Here is a 24845-nt window from a genome sequence, read left to right on the forward strand (position 1 = left end):
TGTTTGCATGCCTAGAGGGCTCCTGGGGCCCCTGAAGCCACCCTCCATGCATCGAGGAGGCCATTAGGGTCACAAGAGGCCTCAGGGATCCCCACAGCCTCCCTGTAGGGCCGAAGGAGGCCACTGGGCCCCTGTGGCCTCCCTGGACTGCCTCAGAAGGCTACTGGGTCCACACAATCCCCTGGAAGAGGCCACAGGGGGAGGCCACCGGGGCGCTGGCCGGCCCGAGTGAGTGGTACAGGCCGCTGATGGGGACAGTGCCCACACCTCGAAACCACCAGGATGAGGATGCTGAGGCCCATGCGACCGCCCTGGCATGCCACAGGAGACTTCTGGGTCGCCCGAGGCCCCTTTGGAGGGCCGCTGGGGTCTATGTGGGCCCTTGAATAATGTTTGCGGCCCGCGTGGGATCCAAGGAGAGGAAGGGGCACAGGTGGCAAAGTGATAATTAGGGTACTGTAGCAAGAGAACACAGGTGCTTTAGAATTAGGACCACGAGGGAGATATAAAAGGGGAGCCTCACTGGCAATAGACGTCCTTGCCTGGGGCAAAGACCAAGACAATGTAACTCCGCTGTTTTATTAGAAGCCTCGTTGTTAACTGTTAAATAAAGGTCTTACACCTTCATCTTCTTCTACACCTCGTCAGATCTCCTTTACACATGCATTGTCTTGGTACTCTTCGCCTTTTAGGGTTGTTCTTTGGTCTGACACTCGTAAGACTAGGCCAAAAAGAAGGCCGTCTGGTTTAGGACAATCCGTTTTAAAGACAATACTTATATCAGAGCATGTTTGTTTGCATGTTCACAAGTACGATTGATTAATGCAGACTTGAGTCCTTGTAAAAGGTATCTATTTTGTGGTTGAACATCTTAACACCTCCTGTTGTATTGCCAGGAAGGGCAAAAGCAATTCTTACTTTCCATACGTTGAAACTGACAAAAGTATGATCACACAGCATGGAGGGGTGTTAGCGACGTAAATGGGCGGCAGCTACTGGGGGGCAAAAAACAGGCAGCGATGCTCAGACGGATTTTATGAGGTTTGACCGATTTTATTTTTTGGCTCTTCACCAAGTTAAGGGGAGTTTGTGAGTGTAATGTATGTATGTTGTGTGTGTGATGTGTGTACGTGGTGATTGTAATGTGCGTACGCTGTGATGTGCGTACAGTATGATGTGTGATGTGTGTACGTTGTGTGATGTGTGTACATTGTGTTTGTGATGTGTGTGCATTGTGTATACACTGTGTGATGTGTAAGTTGTGTGTATGATGTGAATACGTTGTGTGTGTGTAATTGTGTATGTTGCGAGTGTGATGTACGTTGAGTGTGTGTACACTGTGTGATGTGTGTACGTGGTGAGTGTGATGTGCGTCCACTAGGAGTTTGATGTGTGTATGCTGAGTGTTATGTCTGTACACTTAGAGTGTGATGTGTGTTTGTGATGAATCTTGTCAGTGTCATGTGTGTACACTGTTTGTGATGTGTGTACATTGTGTATACACTGTGTGATATGTAAGTTGTGTGTGTGATGTATGCTGTGAGTGTGATGTGTGTACACTTTGACTGTGATGTGTATTCGTGAGTGTGATGTATCTTTCGATTTAAAGCTTTCGTGACTGCAAGGATTCATCTTCTTTGGTTCTTTCGGTAAAGTCACGTAGAATGAGAATAAAATAATAAATTGATAAAATAAAATAACACAATAATATTCTCACGACGTTTCGGCCACAACACAAGCGGCCTTCATCAGGTGAAGGGACGAGACTGTCTGGAGGACAAGCGGCCTTCATCAGGTGAAGGGACGAGACTGTCTGGAGGACATTCTCGTCTGGAGGACAGTCTCGTCCCTTCACCTGATGAAGGCCGCTTGTGTTGTGGCCGAAACGTCGTGAGAATATTGTGTTATTTTATTTTATCAATTATTTTATTCTCATTCTACATGACTTTACCGAAAGAACCAAAGAAGGTGATGTATCTTGTCAGTGTCATGTGTGTACACTGTGTTTGTGATGTGTGTACATTGTGTATACACTGTGTGATATGTAAGTTGTGTGTGTGATGTATGCTGTGAGTGTGATGTGTGTGCACTTTGACTGTGACGTATCTTGTCAGTGTGATGTGTGTACACTGAGTATGATGTGTGTAAGTTGCGTGATGTATGTGTGATCTGTGTACATTGTGTGAACACTGTGTGATGGGTATGTGTGATTTGTGTGCGTTGTAAGTGTGATGTATAAGTTGTGTGATGTGTGTATGTTGAGTGTGATGTACGTTGTGAGTGAAGTGTGTACACTTTAAGTGTGATGTGTGTACACTGAGTGTTGTGTGTATGTTGTGAGTAGTGACGGATTAAGATAGTGCGGGGCCTGTAGCATATGTAATTACGGGGCCCTAAATAAAAAAACACACAAATATTAAAACAAACATTTCTAATAATAGAGTTTTTCCCCTTTTTTCTGGCAACAAAACTGAAACCTTTTTACGAGAATTCATGTCTGCATTAACCACAATACCTGCAGTCAAAATGCAAACAAAAAACATACTATGACAATATATGCATTGTCCTTAAAACTGATTGGTCCACACCAAGGGACGGCTTTCTTTTGAGCCTCGACCCAATTGGTGCTTGACCACATGACGCCAGAAGGCGTACAGCTCAAAGAATTATTGTTAAAAGGTTTCAGTTTTGTTGCCAGAAAAAAGGGGAAAACCCTATTACATTTTGGTACTGGCAAAGGAGGTCTAATGATGTAAATGCTCACCCCGAGCCCTCATTACTTTGATAGTGCATTGTCTTTGTGATATGCGTACATTGTGGGATGGGTGTACACTGAGTGTAATGTGTGTACGTTGTGAGTGATGTGTGTACAGTGACTGTGATGTGTACGCTGTGAGTGTGCTGAGTGTATGTTGTGAGTGTGATGGGTGTATACTGAGTGTGATGGGTGTATACTGAGTGTGATGGGTGTATGTTGTGAGTGTGAGGTTTGTACACCGAGTATGTACAGTGAGGGAAAAAAGTATTTGATCCCCTGCTAATTGTGTACGTTTGCCCACTGACGAAGAAATGATCAGTCTATAATTTTAATGGTAGGTTTATTTGAACAGTGAGAGACAGAATAACAATAAAACAATCCAGAAAAACGCATGTCAAAAATTTTATAAATTGATTTGCATTTTAATGAGGGAAATAAGTATTTGACCCCTCTGCAAAACATGACTTAGTACTTGGTGGCAAAACCCTTGTTGGCAATCACAGAGTTCAGACGTTTCTTGTAGATGGCCACCAGCTTTGCACATATCTCAGGAGGGATTTTGTCCCACTCCTCTTTGCAGATCTTCTCCAAGTCATTAAGGTTTCGAGGCTGACGTTTGGCAACTCGAACTCTGCTCCTTCCACAGATTTTCTATGGGATTAAGGTCTGGAGACTGGCTAGGCCACTCCAGGACCTTAATGTGCTTCTTCTTGAGCCACTGCTTTGTTGTCTTGGCCGTGTGTTTTGGGTCATTGTCATGCTGAAATTCCCATCCACGACCCATTTTCAATGCCCTGGCTGAGGGAAGGAGGTTCTCACCCAAGATCTGACGGTACATGGCCCCGTCCATCGTCCCTTTGATGCAGTGAAGTTGACCTGTCTCCTTAGCAGAAAAACACCCCCAAAGCATAATGTTTCCAACCTCCATGTTTGACGGTGGGGATGGTGTTCTTGGGGTCATTGGCAGCATTCCTCCTCTTCCAAACACGGCGAGTCGAGTTGATGCCAAAGAGCTCTATTTTGGTCTCATCTCACCCAGTTGTCCTCTGAATCATTCAGATGTTCATTGGCAAACTTCAGACGGGCATGTATATGTGCTTTCTTGAGCAGGGGGACCTTGAGGGCGCTGCAGGATTTCAGTCCTTCACGGCGTAGTGTTACCAATTGTTTTCTTGGTGACTATGGTCCCAGCTGCCTTGAGATCATTGACAAGATACTCCCGTGTAGTTCTGGGCTGATTCCTCACCGTTTTCATGATCATTGCAACTCCACGAGGTGAGATCTTGCATGGAGCCCCAGGCCGTGGGAGATTGACAGTTATTTTGTGTTTCTTCCATTTGCGAATAATCGCACCAACTGTTGGCACCGTCTCACCAAGCTGCTTGGCAATGGTCTTATAGCCCATTCCAGCCTTGTGTAGGTCTACAATCTTGTCCCTGACATCCTTGGAGAGCTCTTTGGTCTTGGTCATGGTGGAGAGTTTGGAATCTGATTGATTGCTTCTGTGGACAATTGTCTTTTATACAGGTAACAAGCTGAGATTAGGAGCACTCCCTTTAAGAGTGTGCTCCGAATCTCAGCTCGTTACCTGTAAAAAAAGACACCTGGGATCCAGAAATCTTTCTGATTGAGAGGGGGTCAAATACTTATTTCCCTCATTAAAATGCAAATCAATTTATAACATTTTTTTTAAAATGCGTTTTTCCGGATGTTTTTGTTGTTATTATGTCTCTCACTGTTCAAATAAACCAACCATTAAAATTATAGACGGATCATTTCTTTGTTAGTGGGCAAACGTACAAAATCAGCAGGGGATCAAATACTTTTTTCCCTCACTGTATGTATACTTTGAGTGTGATGTGTGTACCTTGTGAATGTGATGTGTGTACCTTGTGAATGTGATGTGTGTACAATTTCAGTGTGATGTGTATGTTGTGTAAATAGGCATAGCCACACCCCCAGAAAAAAAATCCACATACACGCGTAGTCCATATTAGTCCATACTATTCCCTACTGGTCCCACTAGTCCCTACTCGTCCCAACTACTTCATACTCGTCTATACTAATCCCTACTAGTCCATACTCGTCCCTACTGCGCGTAAATCTATTTTCATACTTAGAATAGCACTCAACTCGTTCCCATTGGCCAGGTAGAAGTATGGTTGTGGTGGTTGTTGGAGTGGTTGTTGTGGTTGTTGTTGCGGTGGTGGTTGTGGTGGTGGTTGTTGTGACGGTGGTTGTTATCGTAGTGATTTTGGTGGTGGATATTGTGGCGGTTATTGTGTTCTACTCTGTCTACACATCATCTGTCCTGGCCGACTGGGCCAACTGACAACGTTAAAGCATTCCAAAGGTACTAACAGTTACTCACCCATTCACTAAATCAGACACACAAAGATCCCCCGTATAGCCCATAACAGACTGTTGGGGCAAGTTCTGTTAGCTAGCAGCACCAATGAAGGCCGGCACTGTGGCACATACAGACGAGGAGTGGGTGGCCAGTGCCACACTGGGCCGCCTTTGTCTCCCCAGTGGAGATGTTTACTGCACACCACCGAACCGGATACTTATTTGAGGCTGAGTCGACTCTAGAGAGAGGCCTAGAACCGGTTCAGACAATGACTATCAATGGTGATGGTGGCCGTGAGCGACAACTGAACTTGGGTCTCTTGCTGGGTTCGTATCGTAGTGCTCAGCGCGACCACACTATTGCCGCTCCCCACCATGGAGCATTCCCACATGCACACACACACACAGCCCCTATGCAAACTTGTCCTCATCCACAAACACCGACCAAAGTGAACATTTGACACCACTGGTGAACACTTGAGCACAACAGCAGCAGTGTGCACCTAGAACAGCTAATAGAACACACCGCTAGTGCCTACCGATTAGCACGACTGGCTACGCACATACCAGAGTAGTTTCAAGGTATGTACACACTGCTACAAAGACAAAGATCCCCCGTATAGTCTGAACAGACTGTGGGGAGCAGTGTTATAGCGGTTAGCTCTGCACTGCTATGCTATGAACCCAGCTATGACCTGAGTTCGATTCCCGCTCACGGCCACCAACACCCAGTGACGAGTTTCTGAACCTGTCCTGGGCCTCCCCTAGGTCGACTCAGCCTCAAATGAGTACCTGGTGCGGTGGTGTATAAATAAACATCGCCACTAGGGAGACAAAGGCAGCCGGACATGGTGCTGGCTACTACCCACCCCCTGTGTGTGCCACAGTACCGGCCTTCATAGGTGCTGCTACTACTCACTACTAAGAGCACTTGGCCCAACACTGATACAACACACAGGTCCACACACACAACTATGTACGTACTGCTTCACATAAAAGCGGCACTGCTGCACATACAGCTAAGCACTGCTGGACACACACACAGCTATGCCCTGCTGCACGCAGAGCTACACACCCTGCTGCAAACACAGCTAAGCACTGCTGCAAACACACAGCTTAGCACTGCTGCAAAAGCTTGTGGCTTCTCAAGCAGACCTACGAGTTTGCACTGCACTGTACACCACCACCACCACGATCACCACAACCTCCATTATAAGCACTTCCACCACCACCACCACCTATATCATCACCACTACCACCATGCATTACACTCCAAACACCACCGCACACACCTCTATCCCGAGGTACCGAGGTAACGTCCAGCAGGAGGTAACCCCCCCCACCCCCCCCCCCCCCAAATCTTCGTCGTCTTTCACATCTCCCCCTCGCATTTCACCGTCACTCCTTCACTTTTCAAATTCGCCACCTTCTTGACCTCTTCCTCTTCTGCTTCAGCCTCTTCGTTGCCACCGCCGCCACATTCCACGTCCGCCTCTATGCGTTCCACCTTCACTGTCGGCCACGTCGCCAAAAAGCCGGTGCCGTGGTTCTCCGGCTCTTGCCGCGCGCCAGGCTGGCTCGAAGCGGCGACTTGGCTTTCCCGTCTCAACTCCTCCACCACCTTCATCTTCGTCACCACCGCCTTCTTCATTTCCATCACCGCCGCCTTCTTCGTCCCCATCACCGCCGCCTTCTTCGTCCCCATCACCGCCGCCTTCTTCGTCCCCATCACCGCTGTCTTCTTCATCCCCATCACCGCTGCCTTCTTCGTCTCCATCACTGCTGACTTCTTCGTCCCCATCACTGCTGCCTTCTTCATCTCCATCACCACCACCTTCATCATCGTCTTCTTTGTCTCCACCGTCTTCTTCGTCTCCACCGCCTTCTTCGTCTCCACCGCCTTCTTCGTCTCCATCGCCGCTGCCTTTTTCGTCTCCACCGTCGCCTTTTTCGTCTCCACCGTCGCCTTCTCCGTCTCCATCGCCGTCGCCTTGTTCATCTCCATCGCCACTGCTGCCGTCTCCAGCTCCATCTCCGCCGCCATGTGGATCTTCTCGTGCCTCCTGCGGGCCTCGGAGCGTGCGAAAGCCTTCCCACAGATGCCACACGCGAACGGCCTCTCGCCCGTGTGCGTCCGCTGGTGGTTGTGCAGATACGAACGCTCACCAAATGCCCGGCCGCACGCGGTGCACACGAACGGCCTTTCGCCCGTGTGCGTTCTCAGGTGCTTGCGGAAGTGCGCCGACTCGGCGAACGCCTTCCCGCAGACACTGCACGCGAACGGCCTCTCGCCAGTGTGCGTCCGCAGGTGGACGCCGAGGGACGCCGACTGCTTGAACGCCCTGCTGCATAGGGAGCACGCGAACGGCCTCTCGTCCGTGTGCGTCCTCAGGTGCATCTGGAGGTGGGCGAGCTGCCGGAACGGCCGGTCGCACGCGGCGCACACAAAGGGCTTCTCGCCCGTGTGGGACCTCAGGTGGATCTGGAGGTGCGACGACTGCTTGAACGCCTTCGCACACGCGGGGCACTGGAAGGTCTTCTTCTTCTTGGCGGTGATGGTGGCAGCAACGGGCCGGGGTTTGGAGTGTGGGTTGGGGTTTTCAGGCTGATTATTGGTGTCCAGGTCATGTTGCTGCTGCTGCTCCTCATATTTGTGGCTTCTGGCGACGGTTGGCTGCGTGTTGGGCGTCTGCTGCATGTCGTTGATTCTGCTGGGTGTACATTTACACACGCGCACGTGTGTGCGTGACACACATATGCATCACACACTCAATATAAAACTAGATTCGAAGCTTTCGCGACTGCAGGAATTGCTCTTTGGCTCTTTCGGTAAAGTCACGTAGAAAGAAATTAAATTAAATAATAATAGAATACGACATTTCGTTTGCAACACAAGCAACCGTCATCAGGTACGAATAAATGAGAAAACAAACCTAGTAAATGTATAAATATAATGCAATATAACACAGAGAGTCGGCTAACCAAAGAATAAATCCTGCAGTCACAAAAGCTTCGAATCCAGTTTCAACCACCTCTACGGGGAGGATTTGCCGTGCTTGTTTGTTTCACACTTCTAATTGAGCAATCTTTGAAAGAACGTAATCAACCAGGCTATTCGTTAACTGTTTGTTAACCGACTCTCTGTGTCGCATTGCATTACACTTTCTAATTTTACTAAATTTGCTTTCTCTGTGCTTGTTTGTTTAGAAGTCCAGTGTCTAGCTCGTCTGTCCGCTATGGGCAGGAATTCTACACAACTCTCTCATTGTTCTCTACCCCCCCCTTTCTATTTAAGGCCTCGACACATAGGCGTTGTTTCTGTGTGCCTATGTGTGTGTCTCTCTCTGTCTCTGTGTGAGTCTCTCTCTGCTTGTGTGTCTATGTGTCTCCGTCTCTGTGTTTTGTCTCTCTCTCAAATTTAGCAATTTTTGGAAGAACGTAATCAACCAGGTATGGTGTTGACTGTTATGTTAGCTGACTCTATGTGTTGCATTACATTGTATTTCTAAGTTTACTAGGTTTGTTTTCTCATTCAATCGTACCTAATGACAATTGCTTGAGTTGCAATTGAAACGTCGTATTCTATTATTATATGTATTTCTACGTGACTTTCCCGAAAGAACCAAAGAGTAACACTCAATATACAGTGTACATACACACATCACACACAGTATACACACATTACTCACACCACAGTATACACTGCACATACACATTACACACTCACACAATATACACTGAAGGATAGACATTACACTCACAGTATACACTGTAGATACACATTACACAAACAGTATTTACTGTACATCCACATTACACTCACACAGCGCACACTGTACATATATATTACACACACATAATGTACACTACATACACATTACAAAAATACACACACATTACATACTCCAAATATACAGCAGGCGTCAAGGTCGGGCTCGAACCCACGACTTCCTGTATAACATGCGAGGTAGTTCACATCTCATAGCCACCGTGATGATGGGAAGAGAGAGACATGCAAAATCAAAATATACAGCAGGTTAAATTTTGACTTAAAACTTTCGTGACTGCAGGAATTCATATTCTGTATATTCTATGGTTCTTTCGGTAAAGTCACGTAGATAGAAAAAAATATAACAATAAAGTAATAAAAATAAATATGAAAATAAAGTGAATAAAAAATAATAAAAATATCACGAGGTTTCGATCGCAACACAAGCGGTCGTCATCCGGAACAGGGAGATGATGATATTGTTTAATACGTTTTAATTCACTTCATTTTCATTTTTATTTTGTTATTTTTTCTATCGTCGTGAATTCACCGAAAGAACAATAGAATATAGAGCAGGTGTCAGGGTCAGGATCGAAACCATCACCTCATGTATATCTGAGAACGTCTCCTTGTCTTTGCGATGATGAGAGACACGCAAACTCCAAATATACCAAAGTAGGCGTCAGGGTGTCTGGATCAAACCCATGAACTCCTGTATACCAGGCGAAATAGTTACCATCTCCTAATCACCATGATGATGATGAGAGAGAGAAACGCAACCTCCAAAATATACAGCAGCAGGTGTCAGGGGGTCGGGATCGAACCCACGCATTCCTGTATACCAGGTGAGGTAGTTGACATCACCCTAGGACTCACCACAAGCTATCGCGAGTCGGCTTAGGACAGATGATGTGGACGCACCGAGGCAGAATAACAACAGCAGCAGCGAAGGACTCAGTCCTGAGCGTCGTTCTCCGCGGTGCAGTGAAGGTATGAGCCGGGCTTAGGATAAAAAGGACAGAAAGTAGAAAAGGAATCGCCACAACCATCACAACCTCCACCACAATCACTGCCACCATCACCACCACAACTATCAACCATCATCATCACCACCACCACAACTATCATCACCACCACAACTACCACCACCACAACGACCACCATCACCCCCATAACCTCCATCACCACAACCGGTCCAAAGAGTTACTGGTGTTGGCCGTGAGCGGGAATCGAACCCAGGTGGCCAGATTCGTAGCGCAGCGCACTAACCGCTACACTACCGCTTCCCACAAGCACCACCACAACCAACACCACCACAACCACCACCACAAACAATACAACCACCACCACAAACAACACAACCACAAGCACCACCACAACCACCACCACAAACAACCACCACCACAGCCACCATCTCCCCATCTACCACCACTACTACCACCACAACAACAACCACCATCTCCCCATCTACCACCACTACTACTACCACCACCACATCAACCACCACAACAACCACCATCTCCCCATCTACTACCACCACCACAACAACCACCACTACTACTACCACCACAACAACAACCACCATCTCCCCATCTACCACAACAACAACCACCACAACAACAACCACCACCGCACCTCTTGCTCAGACAACCACCGGAGTCGACTCCCAACTCCACTTCCTGGTTCAGAGGTCGTCTCGTTGCGTCAGAGAGAGGAGGGGCTGTGCAGGGGGCTTACTCCCATCGTGACGTCAGCAGATACGCCTTCTCCCCCGCTCGTGACGTCCACAGAGGAGACCCCCCCCTGTTCGTGACGTCACCGGAAACTTCCCCCTCCACAACGCCACCAGAGACGTCCCGAGACGACCCCTGAACCAGGAAGTGGATTTGACTCGGTGGGTCTCTGAGCAGAGGTGCGGTGGTGAGATGGTGGTGGTTGTTGTGGTGGTAGTAGTGGTGGTGGTAGATGGGGAGATGTGGTGGTGGTAGATGGGGAGTTGGTAGTGGTTATGGTGGTTGTAGTGATGGTAGTGGTTATGGTGGTAGTTGGAGAGGTGGTAGTGGTGGTGGTAGTAGTGGTGGGTGTGGTGGAGGTGGTGGTTGTGTTGGTGGTTGTCTTTGTGGTTGTGTTGATGGTTGTTGTGGTTGTGCAGCCCATGGGCTTGTAATTACCAACCACGGTCTGGCATCCACGCATCATCCACACCACATCATGGATGCACGCCCGGTCCAAGCGAGAACATCTGCTGGACTATATAGTGATGTAACAGTGGATGCAGGCCCATGTCCTTGACACCAGGACCTACCAGGGAGCTCATCTGCACACTGACCATTGGCTTGTTATCTGTAAGATGCACCTGCCATTCTTCCACTCCAGTGGTGGGTGTACATCTAGTAACCCCATTAAAACCACAGTGGCCTCGTCTCAGCTCGCAAGAAATTCATCATCGATTGCAGCTGAGGTTGACATCGTCTCTCGCTGCTCCTGATGCCGAAGGGAAATGGGCAAGGTTTATGACTGGCTCATGCAGCTGCAGTGACTGCTTTGGTTACACGGTCCAAACCTCAAAGACCCTTGGCTGAAGGAGGTGTTCCGGCTGGCTGAGAAAAAGCGACAGGCCCACTCCCACTATCTACAGCATCTCACGTCGGTGAATGAGGCTTCCTTCAGCCTTCGCTGGATGAGTGGTGGTCCCAGGTTTCTGTGGAGATGGCATCTTCCTTAGCCCGCGATCACAAATCACTCTTTAATTTCATTAAAACGTTTCTCGCAGAACCACACCTATCACCATCTTGAGGGGAAAGAAGGTTGATCAAATCTCTGACCCCCAGAAACAGGTTTGAAGGTTTGCTAAGCATTTATGTGAGATCTTCAGGTAAGGAAAATCCATATGCCCAGAAAACGTTATGGGGCAAAGTGGGTATGACCCTACAGAGGCTACTGTGCCTTGAATGTTGGAAGAAGTAACCACCCCTTGTGAGTGGCTGTCTGAAATGCTGAGGGAGGGTGGCATTTGTGTGCAGACTGCCTTATATGACAATAACAGTCTGGACTAATGGAGATCTTTCGCACGAATGGAACGATCCCCTGGTGGCCCCCATCTTTAAGAAGGGGACCGAACAGACAACTACAGTGACATCTCCCTGCTCAGTGTGCCAGGAAAGGTCCTGGCAAGGATTATTCAACATTGCCTTGCTAGGCACACTGAGTGGAGGTTTGTGGAGCCCCATTGGTGTTTCGGGCCAGGGCAGTCCTGCACAGACACTATATTTTATGTCCGCCTGCTACAGCAGAGGTGTAGGAAATCCTAAATGTCTTTAATCTGTGCTTTATTGACCTGGTCAAGACCTATGATATCATAAATTGGCGTGGGCTCTGGGTTCTGACTGCTCACAATCCTTACATGGCTATACCAGAGGAATCTCCATCTGCTACAGATACCATGGGAGACTGATTGATACCCGGGTGTGGTCGAGAGATGGCTCCCTATTGGTCAACCATATTATGTTTATCTAGTGATTGCTGCTCATTCTGAAAAGTTGGATGCGCTGCTCCTGAATCTGTGTCATGCTACTAAGAGGTCGGCGGGGCCTTACCATCAGCCCCACCAAAACTAAGCACCTGCCTGGATATTTTGTGCCATCAAATACTCCACCGACTCAAGTCCCCATTGGTGATGGGGCAGTTTTGGAGAGAGTGGAGAAGTGTCTGTACGTAGACAGCTTGATTATGACCAGCTGCGGTTTGGCAGCCAAGATCAAGCGGCATTATCATTTCATCCTTCATCAGCTGTGTAATGTGTGGAAGCTACCTGGCCTGTCGCTTCATACAAAGCTCCGGGTCGTCTCAGCCACTATTATGCCCTCCCTTATCAATGCTTGTGAAAAGTGGAGCCCTCCAACTGAACATCTGCGCCAGGCTAGCCTGCCTAGGACACTTCCTGGGTTTAACGAGACTGGAAATTACGAGGGGTTCAGAGATCATTGAAACATCTGGACACAGTCCCATCAGTGGCACCATAATTTTCAAGATGTTGACTACTTTGGCCTAAACCCCCTTCGCTCAAAAGATGGACACAAGCTCCTGAAGGGTGATGAACAAATCAAATTCCGGTGGAAAGAACTCAATTGAAGTACATCTCTTTGAGATGGAATTTATAAACCAAATCCCTCAGGATGTGGAAGAACCACCCAGCATGCAGGAGGTACAAGATGTTAACTACCTTGCTTGGTATACAGAAGGTTGTGGATTCAGTCCCGACCCCGATACCTGTATATTTGGCGTTTGCATGTGTCTCTCCCCATGGTCGTGTGGATTTTCTCCGGGTCCTCCAGTGTTCCCCTCCACATTTAGAATTTTGCATTTAGAATATTTGCCTGATATAAATGTCCACATGATGAGCCACTTCAGTGGACTATCATTTGCGGCTGAGTCACTTCTGAAAAAGAGCTATATAGTATCTCAGTGGGGTCTTACCTGCTAAAATTAAAAATAGTAAACAAAAATCGGTGACCTACTCCTTGCAAGCGAGTTTGCCTTGGCTGGGTCATGTAGCCCACATGCCCACCCACTGCATGTCCAAGCAGCTTCTGTTCGGCTGGGTGTACTAGTATTGGTATGATGCAGATGGTTTAGATTTATATGTATGTGTTTGGGTGATTTTGCTTACCTTTCTTGTACTTTTCAAGACTACCATGTTTTTGTATTTATTGTTGTAACCTTCTTACTCGTCCCTACTGGACATCTGTGAAACATATCTTTATAGCTCACCAGATTCCTCCATTATAAATATTATGATCCTGAGTGTATAATGTCTGTATATTGTCTGTAATGTGTATATATATATGCTGGGTGTATATATTTCTTGTGTGTACGTATATGTTCTGAGTGTACTGCGTGTGAGTGTCTAATATGTAAGCGTAATGTTTAGGTGTGTGTAATGTGTATGTATATAGTCTAGTATGTGCAGTGTGTATATGTATCTGCTGGGTATACTGTATGTAAATGTATAACGTGTGTGTATAGTGTGTGTAATGTGTGTATTGTGTGTAATGCGTTTGTATATTGTATGTATATTGTGTCACGTGACTAGTGTGGGTGTACTGTGTATGTATAGTGTATATTGTGTGTAGCATGTGTAATGTGTGTATATTGTGTAATTGTGTTGCATATGTATATATTGTGTGTGATGTGTGTAATGTGTAGTTTGTGATGTGTGTATATTGAGTGTAATGTGTGTATCTTGTGTGTAATGCATGTGTAGTGAGTCCAACCGAGTCGCAGACATTAACTTGGGAGCAACACTATTTATTGTACATCAACACGTAACGTAACACGGACTCCACTCGGGTCTCAAATGCTCATCTAACCACACTACGGCAGAACTAGACATGGTTCACTATACCGGTCCGGACCACAAGCTGGGTCCCGGACCGTGTGGCTGGAGGCTTCTTCTCCCCGACGTGGATCTTCCAACACCAACACGTCAAGAACCCCGAGCTTCTCACGAGGCCTTCGGTATATGCTCCCGGGCTGGGGCTGGCTCTGCCCTTCGCCCCGCCCACCTTACAGACCTCTCGAGCTCCTTCTCGAAGCTTCTCGAGAGCTCCTTTGGATCACGTGACCGCCGCACAGCCCCCGTCCACCGGTGGCCTCCCTCCAGTATCGTCCGGTCACGTGACAGCAGGTCAACTAGAGTATCATGCCCAGGGTAACCCTGGCTGGCTGACGCCTCTTGCTCCCTCACGAGGAGCCGGCACCGCACACTGCTCATGGTGCCTCCGCGCTAACCAGCGCTCACCAAACCCCCGCTCGGGTTGGTACTGCATCCCGTAACCCGGGCTGCCCATAATGACAACACACTCAATTGAGAGGTACCGGCATGCCAAGAGGGTGGCAGCTGCAGCAGTTGCTGAAGCAAAAACCCGGGCGTGGGAGGAGTTTGGAGAGGCCATAGACAGGGACTAACGGGCAGCCTAAAAGATGTTCTGGAAAACCATCCATCGATTTAGGGGGGATCGACAGGACATGGCCCAGGCTGTTTTCAGTAAGGGTGGCGTAACATTGACCTCAACTAAAGAGACAGTCGAGAGGTGAGGAGCTCCTGAACCCGTTGGATAGCCCTGGAAGCAGTTGGGGGGGGGGGCGTCAGATCCATTACAGTTGCTGAAGTCGCTGCAGCGGTTGAGACTTTTTAGTGGCAAAACTGCTGGGGTGGACGAGATTAACCCAGAGTTGTTGAAAGCGTTGGATAGTGTATGAGTGTCATGCTTAACATGCCTCTTCAATGTTCTGGATTGGAAAACTGGGGTCGTGGTTGCCATTTTTAAAAAAGAGGACCAGAGGGTATGCTCCAACTATAGAGGAATCGCACTCCTCAACGTTCCAGGTCAAGCTGGAGAGGAGGCTCCGTCCGGTGGTCGAGCCTCACATTCAGGAGAAACAATGTGGATTCCGTCATGGTCGTGGAACAATGGACCAGCTCTTTTCCCTCTCACAGATATTTGAGGGGTCGACTGGAGAAAGCATATGACCGTGTTCCGCACAATGTCTTGTGGGAGGTGCTGAAGGAGAATGATGTACCGGTGCCGCTTTTGTGCGCTAACCAGTCCCTCTATACCCGGAGTGAGAGCTGTGTCCATAATCTTGGTGTTAAATCAAAGTCGTTCACGGTGGGTGTCAGACTCTGCCAAGGGTGCGTCTTGTCTCCACTCCTGTTTGTCATTTTCATGGACAGGATATCAAGGTGCAGCCGAGGCATGGATAGTATCCAGTACGGGAGCATGGAAGTGGCGTCGCTGCCTTTTGCAGATGATGTCCTCTATATGCCTCGTAAGTCTGTGATCTCCGTCATGCACTGGAATGGCTTGATGCCGAGTGTGAAGCGGCTGGGAAGAGGATCAGCACCTCCAAATCTAAGGTCATGGTTCACTTCCGGGAGATGGTGGATTGTTCCCGCCAGGTGAGGGGGGATTGTTCCCTCCAGGTGAGGGGGGAACAGCTGCCCTTCATGGATGAGTTTAAGTAGCTCGGGTTCTCTTTCACGAGTGCTGGTAAGTGGTAGCGGAAGATCGGCTGTGGATCGGTGTGTTGCAGGCACTGTACCATTCCGTGGTAGTGAAGCGGGAGCTGGGTTCTCCAACAAAGCTTATGATTCACAGGTCGATCTACATTCCCACCCTCAACGCGGGTACAATGGGTGGAAGTGAGGTTTCTCCGCATAGTTGCCGTGCTCACTCTCCATGATCGGGTGAGGAGCTTGGTAATCCGGGAGAGCCTCAGTCGAGCTGCTGCTCCTCCGGATCGAGAGGAGCCACTTGAGGTGGTTCGGGCACCTGGTAAGGATTCCCCCCAATAGATCTCCCCTGGAACTCTACCAGGCACGACCCACTAGGCGAAGACCCCGGGGCCGCCCAGGACATGCTGGCAGGACTATGTTGCTCAGCTGGCCTGGGAATGCCTTGGAATTCCCCAGGAAGAGCCAGAGTCTGTCGCCAGGGAAAGGGAGGTCTGGAGCACCCTACTCAACATGCTGCCCCTGTGACCCTCACCAGGACAAGCGGACCGAGAAATGGAACAAAAAATATCAGCAATGTTGTAAAATTACATTCACACCTAAACGTTGGTGATTTTAATAAGAGTCAGTTTAAATTACAGAAGATGACTGAATGGAGATGCCAAGAGACGAAACTTATTAGGCAGTTCCAAACACTTTGGGGTATCTACTGACTGGATGACGCCTACAACTGCATGCGTTGTTGCATAGAAACCTGTGAATAAGATGACCTCTATGGGTATTCTTTGTCACGCTCCTGGATAGGCGTTCCCAGACTCCACTTCACACGTGCAGGGTCCACCTCTGCTTTGTCCAAATACTTCGAAGACACACATCCCCTTCATAGAATGCAGCAGGTACTTATTTCAGGTGAGCTATGGGTGGCCCAGGACTGGTTCCGATAATCGTTAGTGGTGTTGGTAGTCGTGAGGAGGAATTTAACTCAGTCCGCCGGGTTTGCAGCTCAACATGCTAATAGCTACGTGATCGCTCCCCCAACAAATTCATCCACACCTACACATTCACAAACTCCTGGGGGTTGCATTGCTCTCCTTCAGAGTCTGAATGCTCCTCCTGCTTCACGCTACCTCCATCTACCTGGAGGTTGGGTCCTGGAGTCGAATATTCATCTTCACTTTTCACCATTTCTTCATATTCCACCTTCACCTCTTCATATTCCTTCAATTCTTCATATTTCACCTTCACATTTCACATTCAGTTGTTCACATCCCACCTCCACTGCTGGCCACGTTGCTAAACTGGGGTTGTCTTCTGGTTCTGGTTGCCTGTGGATGAGCTCAGTGCAGCACTTTTGACTTTAACGTCTTTTTTTCCACCTCCATCTTCTCATTGCCTAATTGACATCTGACTGCAAATGCCTTTCCACACGCAGTGCACTAAAAGGGCTTCTCGCGTGTGTTGTCTTTGGTGAATGTTACGAGATCCTGACTGTAAATGCTTTGCCACACACAGTGCACTTGAAGGGCTGATCACATTCAGTGTGTTCTTCAAATGTTTCAGAAAATTTCATGAATCTGCAAATGCCTTTCGGCACGCAGTGCATTTGAAGGGCTTCTCGCCTGTGTGTTCACTGGTGAGTTTGAAGTTGTGATGGCTATCGAAATATGTTTGCGCATACATTACACTTAAAGGGCTTTTTGTCTGGTGAGATTTCTGGTGCAGATTCATGTGTCCTGTGTGGTCCGTGTCATATACACTGGTCGCATTGGTGCCTTTTAGTACCAGGCTATTTTAGGCCTCTGCTCCATGCCATTGATTCTGCAGATATACATTACACTCGTAACATATAATATAGACAAATTACACACACACTAAACGCAATATACAAGTTACATATTACACACACCCATACACATTGCACACAATATACACAAAATTAATACGTATTACACACTCACATGCAGTACACCCAGCATATATACATATATGGATTACACACAATATACATAGACATACACTTACACGCAGTACACCCAGCCGAACATCAACAGCTTGGGCATGAACTGAAAGGCATGCGGGTTACATGACCCAGCCACCGCAGACTTTCTTGCCAGGAGAGATCACAGAGCTATTTATCTCTTTTTCATAAGTGACCTGGCCACAAATTATAGCGCAACGAAGTGGCTTATCATGTGGAAATGTATAGCAGTCAAATAATCTAAACGCACATTTCTAAATGTGGATGAAAAAACCGGAGGACCCGGAGAAAAATCCACTTGACCACGGAAAAAAACAAACCAACTCCAGTGGACTCGATCGAGTGTCGTCTCCTCAGCGAGGTAAAGCAATCAGCCAGGCTGAGGACAAACGACACGAGAATCGCCATCAGCGATAGACAGCGGAGAAGCCCTGCACGGACAGGGCCCCACGCTGAGGCGTCGTCGCTGTTACAACCTGGAAAGCGATCATTCCATAGAGTTGCTGCCACTCAATCGATATCCCGAGAGAAGGAAGCCGAAGCGATGCCTCACCAACATCAACCACTACAGCCACCAACAAGCACAACAACGACTACCACAACAACCGAATCAAAATATTAATTTATACTGGAGGAATCCGATTAGCTACAAAGCGCTTCTTCACAGATGTTTCGTTGTGATCTGTATTCACACACACACACGGGCAAGGCCGTAGCCATGTCAACATTAGGGGGGGACCAAATCTTCGAGGGGTTCTGGGGGTCTCCCCCAGATTTTTTTTTAATTTGATAACTAATTTCCTGCCTAAAATAGTGTAAATAGTGTATTGTATTACATGTATTACATTGCTCTGTTTATTTTTTTTACCTTGTTTCATTGTATGTAATGGCAGAGATTAGGAATTAATAAAAGACAACCATAATCACAATCATATAAACAGAAATCTATGCTTTGTTATTTGAAGACAAGTCAAGATATTGTGGCCAAGGTTTAGCAAATTGTTGTTTTTATTTACATATGTACAAGCTTACTGACAAATATAACGTAATGAAGACGTTAACGTTAGTTGAATTCGCCCGTGAGCACCATTGTTGGTCGCTGGGTGAATGTGTGGCTAGTTAACTTTCCAGGTAACTTAGCTATGATAGCTAACGTTAGTGATGGTTGCTTGATAGCTTGATTAGCAATCGCAAATCGGCCCGTTTTCACCAAAAACGTTTGTTTCCACTCGACAGTGATCTAGCCTACGTAACACATTACATTCTCGTTTTCCACTTTTTAATACATTTGAAAGTAATGAAATGGAGAGAGAGTACAGTGTTTGACATTGATTGTACCTACCCACAACAGTCGAACAACGGCTTCTGCTGGGGTACGGCGAACACCACTTGGACAAACCACACACAAAACTGCAGTACATCGTAATACTAGAACCGGTAGTAGTAGTAATAATAATGTCAATTTAAGTTTAGTTATGATTAAGATTACATTTGCTAATGATTATTTCGGACGGCGGTATGTGGTTGCCTGTCGTAGCATAGCAATAATTTTTTAAAATATTTTTCATATCAATATATTGGTGGGGATATTTTGAGCATATTTGAATATTATAATTACAGCCTTGCTATGTGATGAGTCTATGAGTCTCTGCATGTTGAGTTCCTGGAAGTGACATGGTTTGCCAAATACCTTTACTGTTTGATAGTGTAAATTAATAAAAATTTGGATACGAGTTTTAACATTAATATTCGTGCAGATCAATTTTTTTTTATGTTGACTGATCGTGCATTATTTGTACAATGTTTCATAGCAAACACGTGTGGAGCCAAGTTTCAAATTAAGCATTTCCTTCACACAAGTTTGCCCTTTATTGGCAGCATCGTGACTGTCCCGTGATCACATTCACGAGCTGTAGGGCTGGGTTTTGTCCACTCAGAAGGGATGTTTGCATTCAAAGGCAGCAACACGAATCGGGAGGCTCATCCCTGTCCATACATACACACCTACAGTGAGGGAAAAAAGTATTTGATCCCCTGCTGATTTTGTACGTTTTCCCACTGACAAAGAAATGATCAGTCTATAACAGTGGTTCTTAACCTGGGTTCGATCGAACCCCAGGGGTTCGGTGAGTCGATCTCAGGGGTTCGGCAGAGCCCCCGCCACGGAGGTCCGGACACACTTGAATTATTGTGTAAATTTGCGATGACACACACGGCCTGCTTGGCCATCACTGGCTGCAGATGATCATGCTACACTGCTTGGCCAATCAGCGCTGCGGGGAATTTAGTGCGTACTCAGTAGTCAACGTGTGACTGTTGTTGTCGTACGTCGTGTGATTTCTTTAATATTTTATCCATACTAACTATGTCGGGCAAAAGAAGAAAGTGGTCGGACGAATATGTACAACATGGATTCTCATGTATCACGGAACGTGATGGGAGTGAGCGTCCTATCTGCATGATTTGCAACGCCAAGTTGAGCAACTCTAGTCTTGCACCGGCAAAACTAAAGGAACACTTCTTGAAGCTGCATGGAGACGGGGAATACAAGAACACAACACTTGCTGAATTCAGGGTGAAGAGAGCCAGATTCGATGAAAGGGCCACTCTGCCTGCTCTTGGATTTGTACCTGTTAACAAACCGATCCTGACAGCATCGTACGAAGTTGCTTACCTGATCGCAAAGCAGGGCAAGCCACACACCATTGGTGAAACACTTGTGAAACCAGCTGCATTAAAGATGGCGAATCTGATACTCGGAACAGCGGCCGAAGGTAAATTATCCCAAATTCCCCTTTCAAATGACACCGTCAGTGACAGAATAGAAGACATGAGTAAAGACATCTTGGCTCAAGTAGTCGCGGATCTGATTTCAAGCCCGGCAAAATTCAGCCTTCAACTCGACGAAACCACAGACGTTTCTGATCTAAGCCAGCTTGCTGTTTTTGTACGCTATGTGAAAGACGACATGATAAAAGAAGAGTTTTTATTTTGTAAGCCTCTTACAACAAAAACAAAGGCAGCCGATGTGAAGAAGCTTGTGGATGACTACTTCAGAGACAACAATCTTTCATGGGATATGGTTTCTGCAGTTTGTACGGACGGAGCTCCAGTCATGCTGGGAAGAAAGTCTGGTTTTGGTGCGCTAGTAAAGGCCGATGCACCACACATCATTGTGACGCATTGTATTCTGCACAGGCATGCGTTGGCAACAAAAACCTTACCTCCAAAAATGGCAGAAGTATTAAAAACTGTGGTGGAATGTGTGAACTATGTGCGAAAAAGTGCTCTGAGGCACCGCATCTTCAGTGAGCTGTGTAAAGAAATGGGCTCTGAATTTGAGGTACTTCTGCTCCATTCTAATATTCGGTGGTTATCCCGGGGACAGGTGCTGAATCGTGTTTTTGCCATGCGTGTGGAATTAGCCCTGTTTTTGCAAGAGCACCAACACTGCCATGCAGATTGCTTCAAAAATCCTGAGTTCATTCTCATTTTAGCATACATGGCTGATATATTCGCAGCTCTCAATCATCTTAATCAGCAGATGCAGGGTGGTGGAGTCAATATCATGGAAGCGGAAGAACACCTGAAGGCTTTTCAAAAAAAGCTACCGTTATGGAAACGACGAACAGAGAACAATAACTTCGCAAACTTCCCGCTTCTGGACGACTGTGCAAGTAAGATCGAAGATGTGTCTGGAATCGGAGATATTTCTGTATCCACGGAACTGAAGCAAACAATTGCCACGCACTTAGATGAGCTTGCAAAGTCTCTCGACGGATATTTCCCTACAAGAGAGTCATATCCAGCATGGGTGAGACAGCCGTTCACGTTTGCTGTTGAAACAGCAGATGTCAATGATGAATTCCTCGACGAAATCATTGAAATTCAGCAGAGCCAGGTTCAACAGCAACTCTTCAGAACAACAACGCTCTCAACGTTTTGGTGTCGACAAATGAACAAGTATCCAGTTATTGCTAAGAAAGCCCTGGATTTTTTTATACCATTTGTTACAACATATCTTTGTGAGCAATCCTTTTCGAGGATGCTGGACATAAAAACGAAGAAAAGGAACAGACTTTGCTGTGAAAATGACATGAGAGTGGCACTTGCCAAGGTGAAGCCACGCATATCTGAACTGATCTCTCAAAGGCAACAGCAGAAGTCACATTGATTTCCAGGTATGTAATTTGTTGTGAGTTTATGCATTGTGTTGGTTTTATTCTTTGAACAAGGTAATGTTCATGCACGGCTCATTTTGTGTACCAGTAAAAAACATATCTATGTCTTGAATTTGAAAAAAATCACATTTTATTTTTCACTAAAGAGGGGTTCGGTGAATGCGCATATGAAACTGGTGGGGTTCGGTACCTCCAACAAGGTTAAGAACCACTGGTCTATAATTTTAATGGTAGGTTTATTTGAACAGTGAGAGACAGAATAACAACAAAAAATCCAGAAAAACGCATGTCAAAAATTGTATAAATTTATTTACATTTTAATGAGGGAAATAAGTATTTGACCCCCTCTCAATCAAAAAGATTTCTGGCTCCCAGGTGTCTTTTATACAAGTAACGAGCTGAGATTAGGAGCACACTCTTAAAGGGAGTGCTCCTAATCTCAGCTTGTTACCTGTATAAAAGACACCTGTCCACAGAAGCAATCAATCAATCAGATTCCAAACTCTCCACCATGGCCAAGACCAATGAGCTCTCCAAGGATGTCAGGGACAAGATTGTAGACCTACAAAAGGCTGAAATGGGCTACAAGACCATTGCCAAGCAGCTTGGTGAGAAGGTGACAACAGTTGGTGCGATTATTCGCTAATTGGTGAAACACAAAATAACTGTCAATCTCCCTCGGCCTGGAGCTCCATGCAAGATCTCACCTCGTGGAGTTGCAATGATCATGAGAACGGTGAGGAATCAGCCCAGAACTACACGGGAGGATCTTGTCAATGATCTCAAGGCAGCTGGTACCATAGTCACCAAGAAAACAATTGTTAACACTACGCCGTGAAGGACTGAAATCCTGCAGCGCCCGCAAGGTCCCCCTGCTCAAGAAAGCACATATACATGCCCGTCTGAAGTTTGCCAATGAACATCTGAATGATTCAGAGGACAACTGGGTGAAAGTGTTGTGGTCAGATGAGACCAAAATGGAGCTCTTTGGCATCAACTCAACTCGCCGTGTTTGGAGGAGGAATGCTGCCGATGACCCCAAGAACACCATCCCCACCGTCAAACATGGAGGTGGAAACATTATGCTTTGGGGGTGTTTTTCTGCTAAGGGGACAGGACAACTTCACCGCATCAAAGGGACGATGGACAGGGCCATGTACCGTCAAATCTTGGGTGAGAAACTCCTTCCCTCAGCCAGGGCATTGAAAATGGGGCGTGGATGGGTATTCTAGCATGACAATGACCCAAAACTCACTGCCAAGACAACAAAGGAGTGGCTCAAGAAGAAGCACATTAAGGTCCTGGAGTAGCCTAGCCAGTCTACAGACCTTAATCCCATAGAAAATCTGTGGAGGGAGCTGAAGGCTCGAGTTGCCAAACGTCAGCCTCGAAACCTTAATGACTTGGTTAAGATCTGCAAAGAGGAGTGGGACAAAATCCCTCCTGAGATGTATGCAAACCTGGTGGCCAACTACAAGAAACTTTGACCTCTGTGTTTGCCAACAAGGGTTTTGCCACCAAAGTACTAAGTCATGTTTTGCAGAGGGGTCAAATACTTATTTCCCTCATTAAATGCAAATCAATTAATAACATTTTGACATGCGTTTATCTGGATGTTTTTGTTGTTATTCTGTCTCTCACTGTTTAAATAAACCTACCATTAAAATAATAGACTGACCATTTCTTTGTCAGTGGGCAAACGTACAGAATCAGCAGGGGATCAAATACTGTTTTTCCTCACTGTCCATGCCCGTCTGAAGTTTTCCAATGAACATATTAATGATTTGGAGGACAACTGGGTGAAAGTGTTGTGGTCAGATGAGACCAAAATGGAGCTCTTTGGCATCAACTCAACTCGCCGTGTTTGGAGGAGGAATGCTGCCTATGACCCCAAGAACACCATCCTCACCATCAAACATGGAGGTGGAAACATGCTTTGGGGGTGTTTTTCTGCTAAGGGGACAGGACAACTTCACCGCATCAAAGGGACGAAGGACGGGGCCATGTACCGTCAAATCTTGGGTGAGAACCTCCTTCCCTCAGCTCGGGCATTGAAAATGGGTAGTGGATGGGTATTCCAGCATGACAATGACCCAAAACACACGGCCAAGACAACAAAGGAGTGGCTCAAGAAGAAGCACATTAAGGTCCTGGAGTGGCCTAGCCAGTCTCCAGACCTTAATCCCATAGAAAATCTGTGGAGGGAGCTGAAGGTTCGAGTTGCCAAACGTCAGCCTCGAAACCTTAATGACTTGGAGAGGATCTGCAAAGAGGAGTGGGACAAAATCCCTCCTGAGATGTGTGCAAACCTGGTGGCCAACTACAAGAAATGTCTGACCTCTGTGATTGCCAACAAGGGTTTTGCCACCAAGTACTAAGTCATGTTTTGCAGAGGGGTCAAATACTTATTTTCCTCATTAAAATGCAAATCAATTTACAACATTTTTGACATGCGTTTTTCTGGATTTTGTTGTTATTCTGTCTCTCACTGTTCAAATAAACCTACCATTAAAATGATAGACCGATCATTTATTTGTCAGTGGGCAAACGTACAGAATCAGCAGGGGATCAAATACTTTTTTTCCCTCACTGTACACACACGAGTGGACATATACACACGTATACATTGACAGCCTCGAGTGTACACAGAGAGCACATAGACATACAGACATACACCCCAGTGTACATACACACAGGAGACCGTCTGCTACAGTCTGAAACTGATGGTAGCCTTGCTTGCGTTACGTTATTATTAACCACACATATGAGCTATAACATTCAGATGATGATTCAAA

The 24845-nt window shown here is 46.7% G+C and overlaps 2 protein-coding genes across 5 annotated transcripts in view; one reads left to right on the forward strand and one right to left on the reverse strand.

Moving 5' to 3' along the window:
- Positions 1 to 1032: 1032 nt before the first annotated feature.
- On the reverse strand, positions 1033 to 10607 carry LOC116936809 (uncharacterized). Of its 3 annotated transcripts, none has more exons than XM_032943960.2 (3): positions 10512 to 10607; positions 9753 to 9878; positions 1033 to 7815 (listed from the first exon to the last, which is right to left on the reverse strand). In XM_032943960.2, exon 3 carries the CDS (start codon positions 7803 to 7805, stop codon positions 6480 to 6482), a length of 1326 nt encoding a protein of 441 aa, XP_032799851.1. In that variant the 5' UTR covers positions 7806 to 7815; positions 9753 to 9878; positions 10512 to 10607; the 3' UTR covers positions 1033 to 6479. The 3 variants fall into 3 exon arrangements, with proteins under 3 accessions (XP_032799851.1, XP_032799852.1, XP_075913693.1); XM_032943961.2 differs by having other exon boundaries at positions 1033 to 7818; XM_076057578.1 differs by lacking the exon at positions 10512 to 10607 and having other exon boundaries at positions 1033 to 7818; positions 9753 to 10502.
- Positions 10608 to 10679: 72 nt separating this feature from the next.
- LOC142907782 (mesoderm induction early response protein 2-like) overlaps positions 10680 to 24845 on the forward strand; it is a 93020-nt gene continuing 78854 nt past the window's right edge. Inside the window, exon 1 of one of the 2 annotated variants that reach the window (XM_076057576.1) lies at positions 10680 to 10770. The gene's annotated coding sequence lies outside the window, so the exon portion shown is untranslated. The remainder of the gene's footprint in view (positions 10771 to 24845) is intronic. The other variant, XM_076057575.1, reaches the window with a different exon arrangement.

The sequence above is a fragment of the Petromyzon marinus genome, chromosome 83 (assembly GCF_048934315.1).
Source record: "Petromyzon marinus isolate PM22_M1 ecotype Great Lakes invasive population chromosome 83, UKy_Petmar_22M1.pri1.0, whole genome shotgun sequence".
NCBI lineage: Eukaryota > Metazoa > Chordata > Hyperoartia > Petromyzontiformes > Petromyzontidae > Petromyzon > Petromyzon marinus.

Bases quoted from the DNA above. Each gene is read 5' to 3' on its own strand.
- LOC116936809 (XM_076057578.1), bottom strand. From the start codon at position 9,955: ATGGTGGCAGTGATTGTGGTGGAGGTTGTGATGGTTGTGGCGATTCCT. The intron at 7,819-9,752 runs GTGAGTCCTAGG...ATGTACACCCAG, and splicing joins CCGACTCGCGATAGCTTGTG to CAGAATCAACGACATGCAGC.